The following is a 16,273-nucleotide window of genomic DNA, read 5'->3' as shown; positions in this document are numbered from 1 at the left end:
AGTAACAATATCAATATTTACTATTTAAATAAGCAAACTAAAAACTGTAAATCATTCAAAAAAATATGTGGGCAAACAAATATTCGATATCCGTACCCAAATATTATATTGACTTGTATCTGAATCCGTATTTGGGTTTTTTTTTTCAAAAATTCTATTCGTATCTGAATTCGATATGAATTTTTTATCTGAATTAGGTCAGATAACGGGTCGGGTCAGAGTTAATCTGACCCGTTTTCACCCCTACCCGTTGGTTCTTCTCCAGCGGCCTCTTCTCTGATTCACAGGCCATACAATTATGTTAGCAACTCTGGCTCCGATAGCGAGTTCGAGGTCATCACTAGAGGCAATGATGTCATCTCCCCCACACTAGAGCCTGAAGAATTAGCCTAACTAGTACCTTAGGAACCAAGATATTATTTTGAGCTATTGTAATAGTTAGAGGCAAACCATAAGATGATGACCAAAGCAACCACACTTGAAACAAAATGTAAGCGGCAAACCATAAGATGATGACCAAAGCAACCACACTTGAAACAAAATGTAGGCAGATTCTCATAAGCAACCACTTGAGGAACTTGTTCTCTAAGAAGCCCAACGAGGTTGAACTATTTCAAAGGTTATGTTAGATCAATCTCAACACAAACCCTAGCAAACCTTCCCCAAGTATGAGCTAGAGTATAACCATCAATTTTAATAGGCCTACTGAGATCCATAGCAATGTTTGTAAGGAGGTCTTGCCTACAGTATTCACCAAGGAGACCAATCAATTGGACCCAAAACAAGGTAAACAATTTCTTCCGGTAAGGGCTTGAAATTAGGTCGCTAGTGGATAAGGTTAAGAACCAGACCCTGAAAGGTCCACGATCCCATAGTAAGAATATTGATCATATCCCTTCAAAGGAGAATTTAAACATAAAGAGGTCACCAATACTGCCTCGTTACTCAAGTAAGAGAGCAGCAGAGTGTGGCCTAAAAACTTACCAGTGAGGTTGTGACACCGTTCTGCTCAAATATCCCTGATCTTCTCCAAATTTAAGATCACTGTGGCAGAAGAAGAATTATGTATCCTTTGAAGGTCGGCATTAAAAGCCTGAGGTGCAAAGGAGTTATGTGAGGCCTTAAAAAGCTGCACCATGAGAGCAGAAGGGAACTTTTTCCTTCATCCGGGTCTGTGACTAAGACATTAACTTCTCGAGCTACCTCCAAAGTGGAGGCCATAATTTTGGCTTTCTCCGGCAAAGGTTCTTGGGCTATATCCACCTTGGTAGGCAACACCAAGGGTGGTATCCACCTTGTTAGGTGGATTTGGGGGATTATGCAGTTTGAGAGGGAGGAATCATGGGCGGACCAAAGTGGAAGAGTTTTCTATGGCTAATGCAACACATAAGTTTAACATTACATTGCGAGAATTGTGCAACCAGAGTTAATTGCATAAGTTAACATTACATTGAAACAATTGCACAATCAGAGTAGCTAAAAAATATTACACTAAAATATTAACATCAAATTCTAGTACAAAGTTTCTAGTTGAATATTAACACTAGGGCTATGGCTTGACTCGAGTTTGGTTTGGCTTAAGCTAAAACGAGCCTAAACAATTTTTTGGACTTGAATTAAATTTTGAGCCTAACCCAAGCCAAAGCCAGCTCGATAAGTTTCACCCAAAAAATATTTATTAATATTATGTATATTAATATAAATATACAATTGGTATATCTTTAGTCGAATGCTCAGCTCCATAGGCTCAGTTACGCTTGGCTTAAAAAATATTTAATTTTAGTCTTAAGCTCAGGCTCGCTTCTGCTGGAATTAGCTCTGCTTAAATTCACCTTGAAAATATGGTCCACTCAGGATCGCTCTTTTACACCCCTACGGTCCATATGAATCTATTCCCTATATATAATTTCTGATGCTCTTAAGGAAGTAATTAAATTGTTTACTTAGAAATATATCTATTTAGGATTGAAATCTTGTTCTTGTTTAAATAAAGGGGATGCAACCTTTCATAGTACTACACCATATAAGAATCTCTACCAAGAGTTTCTTCTCTCTTAATGGCAGACAATTATCCTCATGTGATCCTCTTCCCCTTTTTGGCCCAAGGCCACATCAATCCTTTCCTCTCCTTGGCTACCCACCTCCACAGCCAGCACCCCTCCCTCACCATCACCCTCGTCTCGACCCCTCTCAACATCCAATCCATCCGCTCTTCCCTCCCTCCCACCTCCTCCCTCCGCCTCCACTCCCTCCCCTTCTCCCCCGCCGACTTCGGCCTCCCCGCCTACGCAGAGTCCATCGCCGCCCTTTCTTTCCACCAATTCCTCACCTTCTTCAACGCCTCCGATTCCCTCCTCCCCGCCTTCGAGGACTTCGTTGCAGATATCGCCGGCAAGGCTATTGCTCCCGTATGCATCATTACCGACATCTTCTTCGCGTGGACCGTCGACGTAGCAAGGAAACACAAAGTTTATCATTCCGCCTTCAACACGAGCAGCGCGTACGGCAGTGCCATCTTCTGCTCTCTATGGACGCACTTACCTCATAGAAACACCACAAGCGACGAGTTCTCGCTTTCCGACCATCCGGAAGTCGTCATCCACCGTTCGCAACTCACGAATCATCTCCTCAATGCGGATGGCAACGACGGGTGGTCGGCCGCCCTTCGACCTCGACTCTCGGCTTGGTACGAAAGCGACTCTATGCTGGTAAACACCGTCGAAGAGTTCGAATCCACCGGGCTAAATATGCTCCGGAAAACTCTAGGTATCCCTGTGTGGCCTATCGGGCCACTGACCTCAATTTCCTCTTCTTCGGAGCATGATAACGAAATTATAACGTGGTTAGACTCGCAAAAGCCGGCTTCGGTCCTGTACATATCATTCGGGTCTCAAAACACAATACAAGCTCACCAAATGATGGAGTTGGCAATGGGTCTTGATCTTAGCAACCGGCCGTTCATTTGGGTCATTAGGCCTCCTGAGGGGTTCGACAAGAAGGGTGAGTTCAGGGCCGAGTGGCTTCCTCCAGGATTCGAAGAAAGAATAAAAAGAGAGAAGAGGGGAATACTAGTACATGGCTGGGCGCCGCAGGCGACGATTCTCGCGCACGAGTCGCTAGGCGCGTTCTTGAGCCATTGTGGATGGAACTCCTTGTTGGAGAGCTTGTGCTGCGGAATTCCAATCATAGCGTGGCCACTTAGCGCCGACCAGCTCTACAACGCGAAGATGATGGCGGAGGAGTGGGGATTGTGCGTCGAAGTGGCAAGGGGGAAGTTGGCGAAGCTGAAGAAGGAGAAGGTGGTGGAGGTGGTGGAGATAGTGATGGGGGAGAACGAGAGGGGGAAGGAGGTGAAGAGGAGGGCGATGGAGATTAAGGAGTCGATGAGCATGGCGTGGAAGGAGGGATCAGAAGGGTCGTCGTCGAAGGGGTTGAGAGAGTTCCTTGAAGCAGCTGGTTTGCTGGTCTAATTGTGGTGGAGGAGCTAACGATGCATCTGGAATAATGGGTTAATTTGTGTTTTTTTAAAATGAAAAATGGGTTAATTTGTGTTGGAAATGGTGTTCTTTATTCTCTGAACTATGTTTTATCCGTTTATTTTTAACTTGAAGTTAAGTTAGGGCTTTCCTCAAAAGAGCATTTTTCATTGGATAGCAATTTAGTTTGAGGTAATTTTTAGCATTTTGTTTTTCAATGACTTTATTAAGAATTATTTTATGAGACAACTTTATTAAGAATTATTTTATGAGACAACATGCATGGCGTTTACCCAGTAAGAAGTACAGTATTTTGAAATAAACTTTCAAAACTACAGTAGTTTCAAAATTATTACTTACTCCATCAAAATTAACAACGATTAGTTCAAAACATAAACAGTTAAGAGTGCACCAAAAAGGTTCCATTTTGAACCGTACCCAGAAATTAAAACAGACCCAACAGAGGAAATCGATGGGTGTTTTGAAAACTCCGACCTTAAAACACACTGCTATCACTGCGCCACCATGTGGTCCTCTTCCCCTTAAGAATCTCTACAAAGTGTATCTCCTCTCTTAATGGCAGACTACAAGCCTCATGTGGTCCTCTTCCCCTTTCTGGCCCAAGGCCACATAAACGTTTTCCTCTATTTGGCTACCCTCCTCCACAACCACAACCCCTCCCTCACCATCACCCTCCGCTCTTCCCTCCCTCCCACCTTCTCCCTCCGCCTCCACTCCCTCCCCTTCTCCCCTGCGGACTTCGGCCTCCCCGCCTACGCAGAGTCCGTCGCCGACCTTCCTTTCCACCAATTCCTCACCTTCTTCAATGCCTCCAATTCCCTCCTCCCCGCCTTCGAGGACTTCGTTGCAGATATCGCCGGCAAGGATATTGCTCCCATATGCATCATTACCGACATCTTCTTCGCGTGGACCGTCGACGTAGCAAGGAAACACAAAGTTTATCATTCCACCTTCAACACGTGCAGCGCGTATGGCAGTGCCATCTTCTGCTCTCTATGGACGCACCTACCTTATAAAAACACCACAAGCAACGAGTTCCCACTGCCCGACCATCCGGAAGTCGTCATCCATCGTTCGCAACTCCCTGATCATCTCCTCGATGCGGATGGCAATGATGGGTGCTTGGCCACTCTTTGATCTCGGGGTCCACAAAGTGATGGTCGGATGAAATTAGGTGTTCTTTGGTACTCGAAGAATCGTTCCGCTCGACAGAACCCAATCGAGTGGATCTCCTCCATTGAAGGGTGGGAAGTTGAGGCGAACAATCCCTGCACGGTCGTCTCGTTATTCTTTTTCATATCGGTTGCTCCTCCTTTATCTTTATCTTGGGTTGAATCCAGCATCCCTAGGATGTTGTTGTGGGGTCACTGGTTCTTCATAATCCGCCCATTAGTCATCGTCATCGTGGAGTGATGGATCTAGTGCTCAATCGCGATGATTAATCGATGGTGGTATGTCGTAGTGATTAATTGGTGGTGGCACGTTGTGCCCTTCGGCTTGCGTGGGAAGTAAAGGCCTCCTAGCGTGACCACCCATGGGATCTTCATGGTCTTCCTCCCGTCTAGTACGGGATGGTGGAGACAGTGTCCCTTGGCGAAAATAGGTTCCCTTGGTGGTGCAACTCGAGCTCGAGTAGAGAACTCAATTGCCTCTGTACCCCTTGGTGCTCCTAAGAGAACTTGAGTCATGGCTTCCATTAATGCTTGCATGCCTCATTGCCTCTCCATCATATCCGTAAATATCTTGATCAGATCTGACTTGATCGTAGAGGTCGTTTGAGACATTTTGATCGATGAGTTAGGGTTAGCATCTGATCTGATAATCTCCATAGCCTCTCCCTCTACGGAGATGTCTTCATTGGGTCTCGATGCCATGGATGACGTTTTAATCAGTTATGTCTGCTTCCGATCTGGATCGAATGCAAGAAAGCAGCCAACGCAGTCGAGGGAAAATATTCATCAAATATTCAACCGTAGTCGGAATATTAGGAAATTAAGTTTGGTTGATCCGTAACTTTCTAGTCTATATTTTTGGTATTTACCTTGCAGATTCTGACCGCAACTAGTATAAAAATATGTAAAAGTAAGGGTGATAGTGGAAGTGACGAGTGGTAGTGATGATGAGGTGAGGGATGATAATGCCAATGAGGTGGATGGATTGTGGTGTTTAAGGGATAAGGATGAGGGGGGAGAAGGGGTCGAGATCCCAAGAAGGAGAGAGGACTTGACATATGAGGGAGGTTAAAGGATCACCGTCGTCGAGATGGCGCACGACTAGGTCTTGAACAAAGAGTAAGGAAGATTAGGGTAAAGAGGAAGGAAATGGGATAGAACTCAATATCCATTCAATATCCTATTTTTGGTTGCCATCCACATCTTAAGAGGCTAATCAAATAAGTCAAATTATAGATCATAACCTTAGAAATAATGAATTCTCGCAGGTCGCGTTTGAACGGAGTAGAGCACGTTTGAATGCACATTTTGCATTCTCTACCGATGCGAACATATATAGGCGTTTGCACGCGGGCGTTCGATTGGGGTATGTATGTTCAAACACACAAATTGTATTCTTTATAGATGTGAACCCCTGTAGGCATTTGTAAGGGGCGTCCAAACGCACCCTCTCCCGTGTTCGAACACGACATACATAATCCTTATTTTTCTTAAATAAACAATATATATCCATGCTCGAGACGACTCGGTGAGGTCTAAATCACATCATGGTGGAATGAACTAGGGTCAACCTACCAGCAAGAAAAAAGGTATCCCTCTTCAACCTAATAAATTTCTTGTCCACTCTCTCCCATGGCTCCCTTTAATTGGCAACCAAGATAAAGTCAGGAAAGGTTTTAGTTCCTATGTAAGTGAACTGAAAGTTGGCTTTTTAAAAAATTCAAAATGACAACTAAATTTGAGGCCAAATCCTCAGGGATTTGTTTAGCAAAGTAAACATTAGGCTTATCCATGTTCACCTTGTGGGAGTAGTATCTGTCCAAAACCCTAAAGATAGCTTAAATTGAGGACTTGTAGGATCAACAACAATGAGGACATTATCCGCATAGGCATGAGTCAATGCAAATCAATTGATTCCTAGATTGATTGCCCAGAAGGCAGCTAGCCTTGGCCTAACTATTCATTAAGTAGGACAATGTCTAGTAGACGATAATGAACAAATAAAGAGATAGCATGCCTCCTTGACAAATGCCACATGGGAGAATGATCCAGCTAGGAGTGCCATTATGAAAGAGAGCAATCTTAGGTGACTTGATGCAAGCCTGAACCTAACTACACCATTTAACTAGGAAACCCGTAAAGAGAAAAGCAATGATAATAGCTTTCAAACTGAGACTGCCATAAACTTTCTCTATATCAATCTCTAACAACATTGCATGAGCTGGGGGGAGGGAGGTGTCTCTGTTATGAACCAAACCAATGAGGGATGGTTTGGTTATTTGGATTGAAGGGAGATCTTGATGGTGATGAAAGGAGAAGAAGTAGATGATACATGAATAGGGATGTTTGCGATTAGAGAGAGGAATAGGATGAAAGGAAGGAAGATGTCACTCCTAGAAGAAGTAGAGCCGCGACAGACGAGGCGAAGGATGTAACCAATAAAGGTTAAGGGGCGATGAGAAGTTAGGGTAAGAAAGAGAAGAAGAGAAGGAGAGAGAAATAGAGAGAGATAGGAGAAGAAGATATGATTTAATAACATAACCCAACTAGGGTACACTCCACAATACTTAGAGGCTACCCCTTGGACTCAAACAACAGAAATAAAATCCTAAAAATAAAGTATTTTTGCTGCAGTGTGTTCGAATGCATCCAAAGCTGTTCAAGAATTTTCCATTCTATCTTTGCGAACACATGCAGGCGTTTGAACGGGCGTGTTTGAACGGGCTCAATGCCGTTCGAACACACAAATATTATTCTCTGTATTTGTGAATGCCTGCAGGTGTTCGCATAGTGCGTTCGAATGCAGTCCCTAGCATTTGCACGCCCTCTGACACAAAGCTTTATTTTCTTCTGATACAACTTGATCCAGCTCTAATTGTATCAGTCTCCCCTCCCTCTAGCCATAAAGTGGGCTATCTCTTGAGTGGCGAAAATATTGTCACCAGAATTCCTATACACTACAAAGGCGGCCTACTCTCTACGAATGAGGGAGGGAAGGATTGATTTGAACCAAGTAGCCAAAATTTTTGCTATGATTTTATAACACATTACATAAAACTATAGTTCTAAAATCTTTTATATACATAAGATTCTTTTTTTTTTTTCAGAAGAAAGTGTGATATATAGAGGCTCCACTGAGAAGGAAGAATAACATGACCGAAAGAAATAAACATATCATCATAGAAAATAAGGCCCATAATATCCTAGTAGTTTACACCTCAGCCTAGAAGCTATTCAAGCTAGGGGACTAGTTGGCCGGCATACCCCACAATGACTTCCTAGTCTCATCAACTGTGGTAGGGTTACACAAGTAGGGGCATGACTCTATCTAACTTGCGGCATGGAAGGCCACCTATCAGGGTTACTATCCTCAATATTATCTAGATTCTACAAGTTTCGAAGAATATGACCACAACTATGATATTTGAAAATTCTTTAGTGACAACTATATAAAAATTTGAACATTTTTTGATTTGAGAAATTGTCATGTAGCAAGTGTTTCCAAATATTTCGAATACCATCTGCCTACAAAAAAGCTGACTAGGTATCTTCGATACATTTGAATATGATAGTATGTTAGCAATAGTCTCAATAATAATAATAATAATAATAATAATACCTCAACCTATTTATGTAATTTTCTACTTTAGTTGGTTTTGTTAATATGCTTTATAATTTCTTAGAGATATGGGTGAAGATAGGTTAGATTAATTTTGACCCAACTCTCTCATCTCCAAAAGTTATCTATAACCATTTAGTTAGGATATGATAAATTTTGCTATCCGTCTAGTATTAGCATCCAAATTTATGTTTGGACTAAAAAAAATAAATCTGAATGTAGATTAAGTACTATCAGATCTCTATCGACTCCGCTCTCACCCCTACTTAGAGATCATTCATTTCTTTTGATGTCTATCATGTTTGTTCCACACTTTTGTAATTAGGTTGATTTAGTTAGCTCTTTAATAATAATAATAATAATAATAATAATAATAATAACCAACAAGACTGTCACATCACATCTCTTATAACCCAGTGGCCATAATAAAGGTCCTAATCCTATAATATTTCTTTTAGGTTAAGTATATTTTGCCTACATACGATTTGGACAAAAAAATTTATCTTCCTAAATTTGATCTTGTATCACTGTATTCTTTGAACTCTTAATTGAACTCTACCTATAAGCGTCTTTAATAGACTTAGCAACATAATTTAAATAACTCAGCTTGTGTTAAATAATATGTATCTAAAAAAGGCTTAAAATAACTTTGGTGATAAAAAAGACTTTTGTTTTGGTTAATATTTTTAAGATAAGAAAGCATAAACACCGACATTCGATATAGGTAGAAAACTATGTTGCAGTCTTGCAGAAGGATAAAATATATTATACTAGTAGAAATTTACTAGAATCTTGGGGTCCGCAAAGTGATGGAAGGATGGGAACAACTGAGACTTTAAAATTAATTTCATGCGTCTGGTACTCTCTGTTCGTTTGCGATCGTCTTCCGAATCAATGTATTGTATCCTTTCAACCATGACGTCCGTGCTTACCTCTTCTCTCACCATGTCGCTATCGGCATGAATCTATTTCGTGGAATTTCTGTTGCTCTCGAAGAAGTAATCAAATTGAAGTTGGGCGTCTTGTTGTCCCCTCAACTTTAGTGAGCATGTGCGATATGGGGTATTTCATATTTGGGTTGAGAGATCTTAATGTTGATGACACTTGTCCAAATAGAAAGAGATCCTTAATAGTTGTTTGGTTTCAATGTTGTCAAATATGCACAAAATAATTAGAGTGTTTTTTTTTATATATGTACATGAGTATTTTTATAAGTTTTGAAAGTATTTGAATTAAAAAATTTTAAGATATAGAGTAAATAAGTCACTCCGTTGGCACTCAAACCGCGTTCGAATGTACTCGGACTGTATTCGAACGCGGTCTCAAGCGTTCAAACATATATAGAAGGTGTTTCGACCGTTTGGAGGCAAACTCATACGTTCACAATGCATTTGCACATATAGAGATAATGTTTTGACAATTTGAACGCACGCACCTTGCAGACATTCACAGCGCGTTCACACATATAGAGAGGTATATTAGCGCGTTCAAATGTGTTTTAAAAAAGTAAGTCAGCGTGTTCGAACACACTCGGGCCGTATTCGAATGCCTCTACATAACAAGAAATTTCTGAACTTTCTTGAGACTTGCTCTGACTAGAATTTAACCTTATCTTATTAATATATATAAAGGTTAAGATGTCCTAATGGTAGGGATGTTAGTCATTGTTTTTTAAAGAAAGATTTTGGAGTTGTAATGTTCTTTCACCAATAAGGTCCGTCTTATTTTCAATGTACCAAACTTTCGTCTTAAGGATCATTTATAAAAGAAATTCCATCTCGAGAGATATTAAGATTGTGAGCGCTAACGGGTAAAACTGAGTTAAATAAAATTATAGGGATCGATAGATTGTCTGTAAATTATACTTGTAAACTGCTATAAGTTTAGTTATTAGTTTTGATCTGAGTTTAGATTCGTAGTTATTTTCTATTTAAATTTTATTCACGTTAAAATTTCAATGTTCATCTTTGTTTTATATTCCGTATATTAATTTAAGCAAAGGGTAAAAATATTGTGTAGGAGTTTATATATCTATGAGTGTCTAAATTTTTTCAACAGTATTTCTATTTAGGATTGAAATCTTACTTTAAGTACACGAGAGAGGCAACCATGTAATCATTCATAGTTCTACACCACATAAGAATCTCTACCAAGTGTGTCTCCTCTCTCTTGATGGCAGACTACAAGCTTCATGTGGTACTCTTCCCCTTTTTGGCCCAAGGCCACATCAACCCTTTCCTCTCCCTGGCTACCCTCCTCCACAACCACCACCCCTCCCTCACCATCACCCTCGTCTCGACCCCTCTCAACATCCAATCCATCCGCTCTTCCCTACCTCCCACCTCCTCCCTCCGCCTCCACTCCCTCCCCTTCTCCCCCGCCGACTTCGGCCTCCCCGCCTACGCAGAGTCCGCCGCCGCCCTTTCTTTCCACCAACTCCTCACCTTCTTCAACGCCTCCGATTCCCTCCTCCCCGCCTTCGAGGACTTCGTTGCACATATCGCCGGCAAGGATATTGCTCCCGTATGCATCATTACCGACATCTTCTTCGCGTGGACCGTCGACATAGCAAGGAAATACAAAGCTTATCATTCCATCTTCAACACGAACAGCGCGTACGGCAACGCCGTCTTCTGCTCTCTATGGACGCACCTCCCTCATAATGATACCACAAGCGACGAGTTCTCGCTCCCCGACCATCCTGAAGTCGTCATCCACCGTTCGCAACTCCCGGATCATCTCCTCCATGCGGATGGCAACGACGGGTGGTCGGCCGCCCTTCGATCTCGAATCTCGACTTGGTACGAAAGCGACTCTATGTTGGTAAACACCGTCGAGGAGTTCGAATCCACCGGGCTAAATATGCTCCGGAAAACTCTAGGTATCCCTGTGTGGCCTATCGGGCCACTGACCTCAATTTCCTCTTCTTCGGAGCATGATAACGAAATTATAACGTGGTTAGACTCGCAAAAGCCGGCTTCGGTCCTGTACATATCATTCGGGTCTCAAAACACAATACAAGCTCAACAAATGATGGAATTGGCGATGGGTCTTGATCGTACCAACCGGCCGTTCATTTGGGTCATTAGACCGCCTGTGGAGTTCGACGTGAAGGGTGAGTTCCGGGACGAGTGGCTTCCTCCAGGATTCGAAGAAAGAATAAAGAGAGAGAAGAAGGGACTGCTAGTTCATGACTGGGCGCCACAGGCGAGGATTCTTGCGCACGAGTCGCTAGCCGCGTTCTTGAGCCATTGCGGATGGAACTCGTTGTTGGAGAGCTTGTGCTGCGGAATTCCGATCATAGCATGGCCGCTTAGCGCCGATCAGTTCTACAACGCGAAGATGATGGCGGAGGAGTGGGGGGTGTGCGTCGAGGTGGCGAGGGGGAAGAGTGCGAAGTTGGAGAAGAAGAAGGTGGTGGAGGTGTTGGACATGGTCATGGGGGACAACGAGAAGGGGAAGGAGATGAAGAGGAGCGCCATGGAGATTAAGGCGTTGATGAGGATGGCGTGGAAGGAGGGATCAGAAGGGTCGTCGGAGAAGGGGTTGAGAGAGTTCCTTAGAGCGGCTGGCTTGGTGGAGGAGCTAACGATGCATCTGGAATAATGGGTTAATTTGTGTTTTTTTTTTAATGAAAAATGGGTTAATTTGTGTTGGAAATAACTATGTCTTGAGCGGTTTTATTAGCTGCTGAACTGTCTTATCCTTTTATCAACAAATTAAAGGTAAGTTTGCGCTTTCCCTCAAAAAGCATTTTTCATTGGATTAGCAATTTAGTTTGAGGTAATTTTTATCATTTTGTTTTTCAAATGACTTTACTAAGAATTATTTTATGAGACAACATGCCGTGTACCCACTAAGAAGTATAGTCTTTTGAAATAACTTTCAAAACTATAGTACTTAGAAATGGTGCAAGGGAAATAAACTTGAGGGGTTTTATTAGCTTATTTAAGCTTGATTAACTAATAAACGAGCTCAAATTTTAAACTTGTCTCAGCTAGGTTAGAGCTTCAGCCCGATTAGACCCGGTTGACACTAGGGCTGTCAAGCTTGACGAGCAGCTCGGGCTTAGCTCGATTGAAGTTCGAGTCCAGGTCGGTAAGGTTAAAGCTGAGCCGAGCCTAAGTCGTTAAAACCGGCTTAAAATTAATATCAAGTGAAACCTGAGCTGGAGCCAGCTCACTCAAGCTCGGCTTGATAGGTTCGATAGGCTAATTAACTAAAACTAAAGACACATGGCATAAAGAATAATTAACAGGTGTCCCTCACCCACCCCACCCTCACTTATCACCCTCACCCATCGTCATCACCCTCCCCACCCTCACCCTCACCCTAATCCACCAAATCACTACCCATAGCATCACCCCCACACGACCAGCCTCCTCCTCTTCGTTGGCCTCCAGCGGCAAGCCCTCGCCACCTCCTCCTCTCCATCGGTCTCTATCGACATGTGTTGCCACCTCTTCCCTCTTCGTCGGTCTCTATTGGCAATTCGCCGCCACGACGCCACCTCCTCTCCGTCGACCTCCTCCTCCTCTTCGTCGGCCTCCTCCCCCACATTATCCATCGACCATCTCCTCAGCTTCGGCCTCCTTTTCTTCCTCCACTCCGTCAGTTTCCTCCTCCTCTTCCATCTATCTCGTACTCCTCCTTCAGCAAGCCGCCGTCCAACACGCCACCGCCAGAGCATGATGAAAAAATGAGGATGATGGAAAGATGAGAAAAAATGAGATGATGAAGAAGATAGGGGTAATTTTAGTATTTTATACATTATTAACTATATTAATGGAATAATTTTTGTTTGTACTGTCTAAGTTTATTTATGGTGTAAAATAAAAATTATAAAATATTAGATTATAAAATTCTTAAAAATGAATTACAAAATAGGTAAAATATAAGCACGTAAAAAGTGATTTATAAAATTTGCTTTTTTTCATTCAAGAGCTCGACGGCTAGCTATATGCTAAATAAAAAGCCAATCCTCCTTAAATACAAGAACACTAAGACCCCATCATGCTTTAGCTAATATACTAAGTCGTCTAGTTTAAACGTTAAGCTATGTGCATCGCTAAACTATTGCTTTGAACTAAATGAATTCTAAGATATTGCTTTAAACTATCGTGCTGTTCCTCAAAGCCAACTACACTCTCGAGTCATCAAATGCGAGTATCTCCGATCTACTAGAGTTAGTTGTTGTCTTTAAAAAATTACTTCAGTCGGCCGCGCCGGCACGGAGCATAAGATTTGTTACGTGCAGAGTGCATATGCTCCATCCGTAGCCCACAGGTCATTTCTAATTAGACAAATATGTCTACTGTGGTCTCCATGCTAGTCCTCGGATTCTTTTCATCCGCCAGTAGGAGTGAAGCCATGTGCCGAGGTCTCGTACTGGCTTTTTAGGCTGATCAGCTTCTTTCACGTTTTTCTTAAACCTTTTTGGGGCTAAGATCAGTTCGACAGTTTCTTAAACCTTTATTTTCTGATGTCAATTTGTTGTAGAGTTCGGCGTATGAGCAGGTCGAGCCTACCAGCTGTCCTAAAACGGATACCAGGAGATAGTTTTAAAATCACGTTCGAATATATATATTTTATATCTAGATACTAATTCCAATATGAATATTCTTATATTCGTATCTAAATTTATATTTATTTTTTTCAAAAAATTTATCTGTATTTAAATCTGTATCGGATCTGATAAAGAAGCTGGTCACCGGTCGGGCCAAAGATAATCTGACGCATTCACCCCGTAGCTAGAGTGCTGTCCTAAACCAAAATTTTGAACCGAAGGCAAAGTATTTCATGAACAGCTAGCTAGTAGCTAGATTGGGGAATGCCATAGCTAGTCTTCTCAGGATTCCCAAAGAGCGCGCCACTCTAGTAACATAAAACTATGGCGAAGTTTTGAACTTAATATACGCATTACTTCTTGAAGCAACAAGCGCGAATTGGTTGGACATATATATTATATAATATAGAACCTAACTAAATTTAGTAGAGTTGTTAGGTACATTTTCCTGTAACATATTTAATAACTTACATCAAAGCATGGACTAAATAACTTAATATATTAGCTATAGATTGGTGATGCTTAACAGTCTCTTTATCTAAGGAGGGTTGGCCCTTTGTTTAACCCATATCTAACGATCGAGTTGTTGAATGATAAAATATATATATATATATAAAGTTTTTATAAATTACACCCTACATTTTACCTATTTTGTGATTCATATCCCGTCCTTAAGGAATTTGTAACGCAATCCCTCATTTTTCTTTATAATTCTCATTTAACATCATGGGTTAACTTAGACGATACTAAAAAAAAATTATTTCATTATAATATAAAAAATAATTTATAAATACCTAAATTATAATTTTCTTCTTCATCATATTTTTTTCTTCTCGAAAAAGGAGGAGAAGAAAAGTAGAAGGAGGAAGAGAAGGAGGAGAAAGATGAAGAAAGGTGGTGGCGGCGATGACGACGACGGCCACAGCGACAACGACGGTGACAATGGAGAAGGTAGGTGGGGCAAATAGTAGAGAGATATAGAAAATAAGATTGAATAGCGGGGTAATGTAATAATTTGGTTGATATTAGTTAGTCAAAATATCGTCACAATATCAAATAAAAATTATAATAGAAAATAAAAAGTTGGGTTACAAAATCATTAAAGACGGGGGTGTAAATCAGAAAATACATAAAATATAAGGTATGATATGTAAAAATTCTATCTTTCTAAGATAGAGATTTCACGGTTAATATACTTAAAGGTGTAACAAAAATACTAAAAATTTAAGTTTTATAAGCAGTTCAACATGTGATTACTTATTCTTAAATTATAATTCTATTAGCAAGTTCCATTGCGTATAGATCCTCAATTTTTTATTTATATCTTTTTAAATTTCATATATATATATATATATATATATATATATATATATATATATATATATATATAGAATAAGGGGAATGATATCTTTTTCTAGTTAACTCGATGAAAGTTTAATTAAATTCTATCTCTTCAATTACTTTTAATTACTTACTTTTAATATTAATTTAAACTAAAATTTGATAATAAATAGAGATAGAGAATTAAATTTAAATTGTCTAGTATCAAAATATATCTCCTATAATTGAGACCGAATCATATCTATCACAATCATATATTAATGAAAGAAAAGAATGTGTAAGAAGTAATCTAATCTTCTTGATGCCCTTGTTTAAACTTAATGTTACGTTTGAATTCGGGCATAAAAACTAACTATTATAGCGTTAGAATGGGATATTGAAGTATTTCCTCTTTATTATAGAAGTAGGGATCAACAAAATTAATATGATTCTTATTTCAAAGAAACTAGATGTTGCCTCTATTAATGACTATCGGTTGATCAGTCTTTGGAAAGGTATGCTTAAGCTCAGGCTCTTTCTATTGTCCATTTGTATGAGGTTAAAACTTGATCCATTGCCTGAATTTTAGGTGATCGTCATAAACTAGTATTTGGCAATTCATGGGCTCTCTAATAATATTAATTGGAGTAGTGCTGCCTTGATCAAAGATTGCACCCCTGATACTTTTCCACTCTCCCCTCAATTAGAGTTTGCTTTACGTATGGGAAGGGGCAACACTACCACAGCCCACAAGTTAGCCCCATTTCCTTTCACGTCGATAAGGAGAGTCGTCCAACCCTCCCCTCCCTCAAGTTTGCATTCAATCATTGCCTCGTTTGGGGGCTGTTTGGTTTCTTATATTTAAAAATACATGTGTAGTAAAGTTGTCACCAAATAACATTTGGTGACGAGGACCCCAAGAATTACATTGGAAAAAAAGAATTATAGAAAAGTTAAAAGGAAAAGACAGCAAAACCTAAATACCTAAATCTCTTTTTTCTCTTTAATCAACAAAATTCCATTGCTCACCATCGCTATCACCACTGCCACCAAGCCCACTACTCTCCACCACCACCACCACCAAACCGTCCTTGTCTTT

General features: G+C 40.7%; 3 protein-coding genes across 3 annotated transcripts; all 3 read left to right on the top strand.

The window, feature by feature from the left end:
* Nucleotides 1-1,970: 1,970 nt before the first annotated feature.
* Nucleotides 1,971-3,653, top strand: LOC140762024 (UDP-glycosyltransferase 92A1-like). The gene has a single exon (XM_073099625.1). It carries the CDS (start codon nucleotides 2,058-2,060, stop codon nucleotides 3,468-3,470), a length of 1,413 nt encoding a protein of 470 aa, XP_072955726.1. The 5' UTR covers nucleotides 1,971-2,057; the 3' UTR covers nucleotides 3,471-3,653.
* A 399-nt stretch (nucleotides 3,654-4,052) lies between these two features.
* Nucleotides 4,053-4,634, top strand: LOC140762569 (crocetin glucosyltransferase 3-like). The gene has a single exon (XM_073100444.1). It carries the CDS (start codon nucleotides 4,053-4,055, stop codon nucleotides 4,632-4,634), a length of 582 nt encoding a protein of 193 aa, XP_072956545.1.
* A 5,740-nt stretch (nucleotides 4,635-10,374) lies between these two features.
* On the top strand, nucleotides 10,375-12,038 carry LOC140763740 (UDP-glycosyltransferase 92A1-like). Its single transcript, XM_073102070.1, has one exon. The coding sequence runs from the start codon at nucleotides 10,461-10,463 to the stop codon at nucleotides 11,892-11,894; it is 1,434 nt and encodes a 477-aa protein (XP_072958171.1). The 5' UTR covers nucleotides 10,375-10,460; the 3' UTR covers nucleotides 11,895-12,038.
* The last annotated feature ends 4,235 nt before the right edge of the window (nucleotides 12,039-16,273 follow it).

This window comes from Typha angustifolia, chromosome 7 (genome assembly GCF_048772165.1).
Source record: "Typha angustifolia cultivar Huaian chromosome 7, ASM4877216v1, whole genome shotgun sequence".
Taxonomy (NCBI): domain Eukaryota; kingdom Viridiplantae; phylum Streptophyta; class Magnoliopsida; order Poales; family Typhaceae; genus Typha; species Typha angustifolia.
Note: the sequence above shows the minus strand (reverse complement) of the source record. Positions and strands in the feature narration are given on the sequence as shown.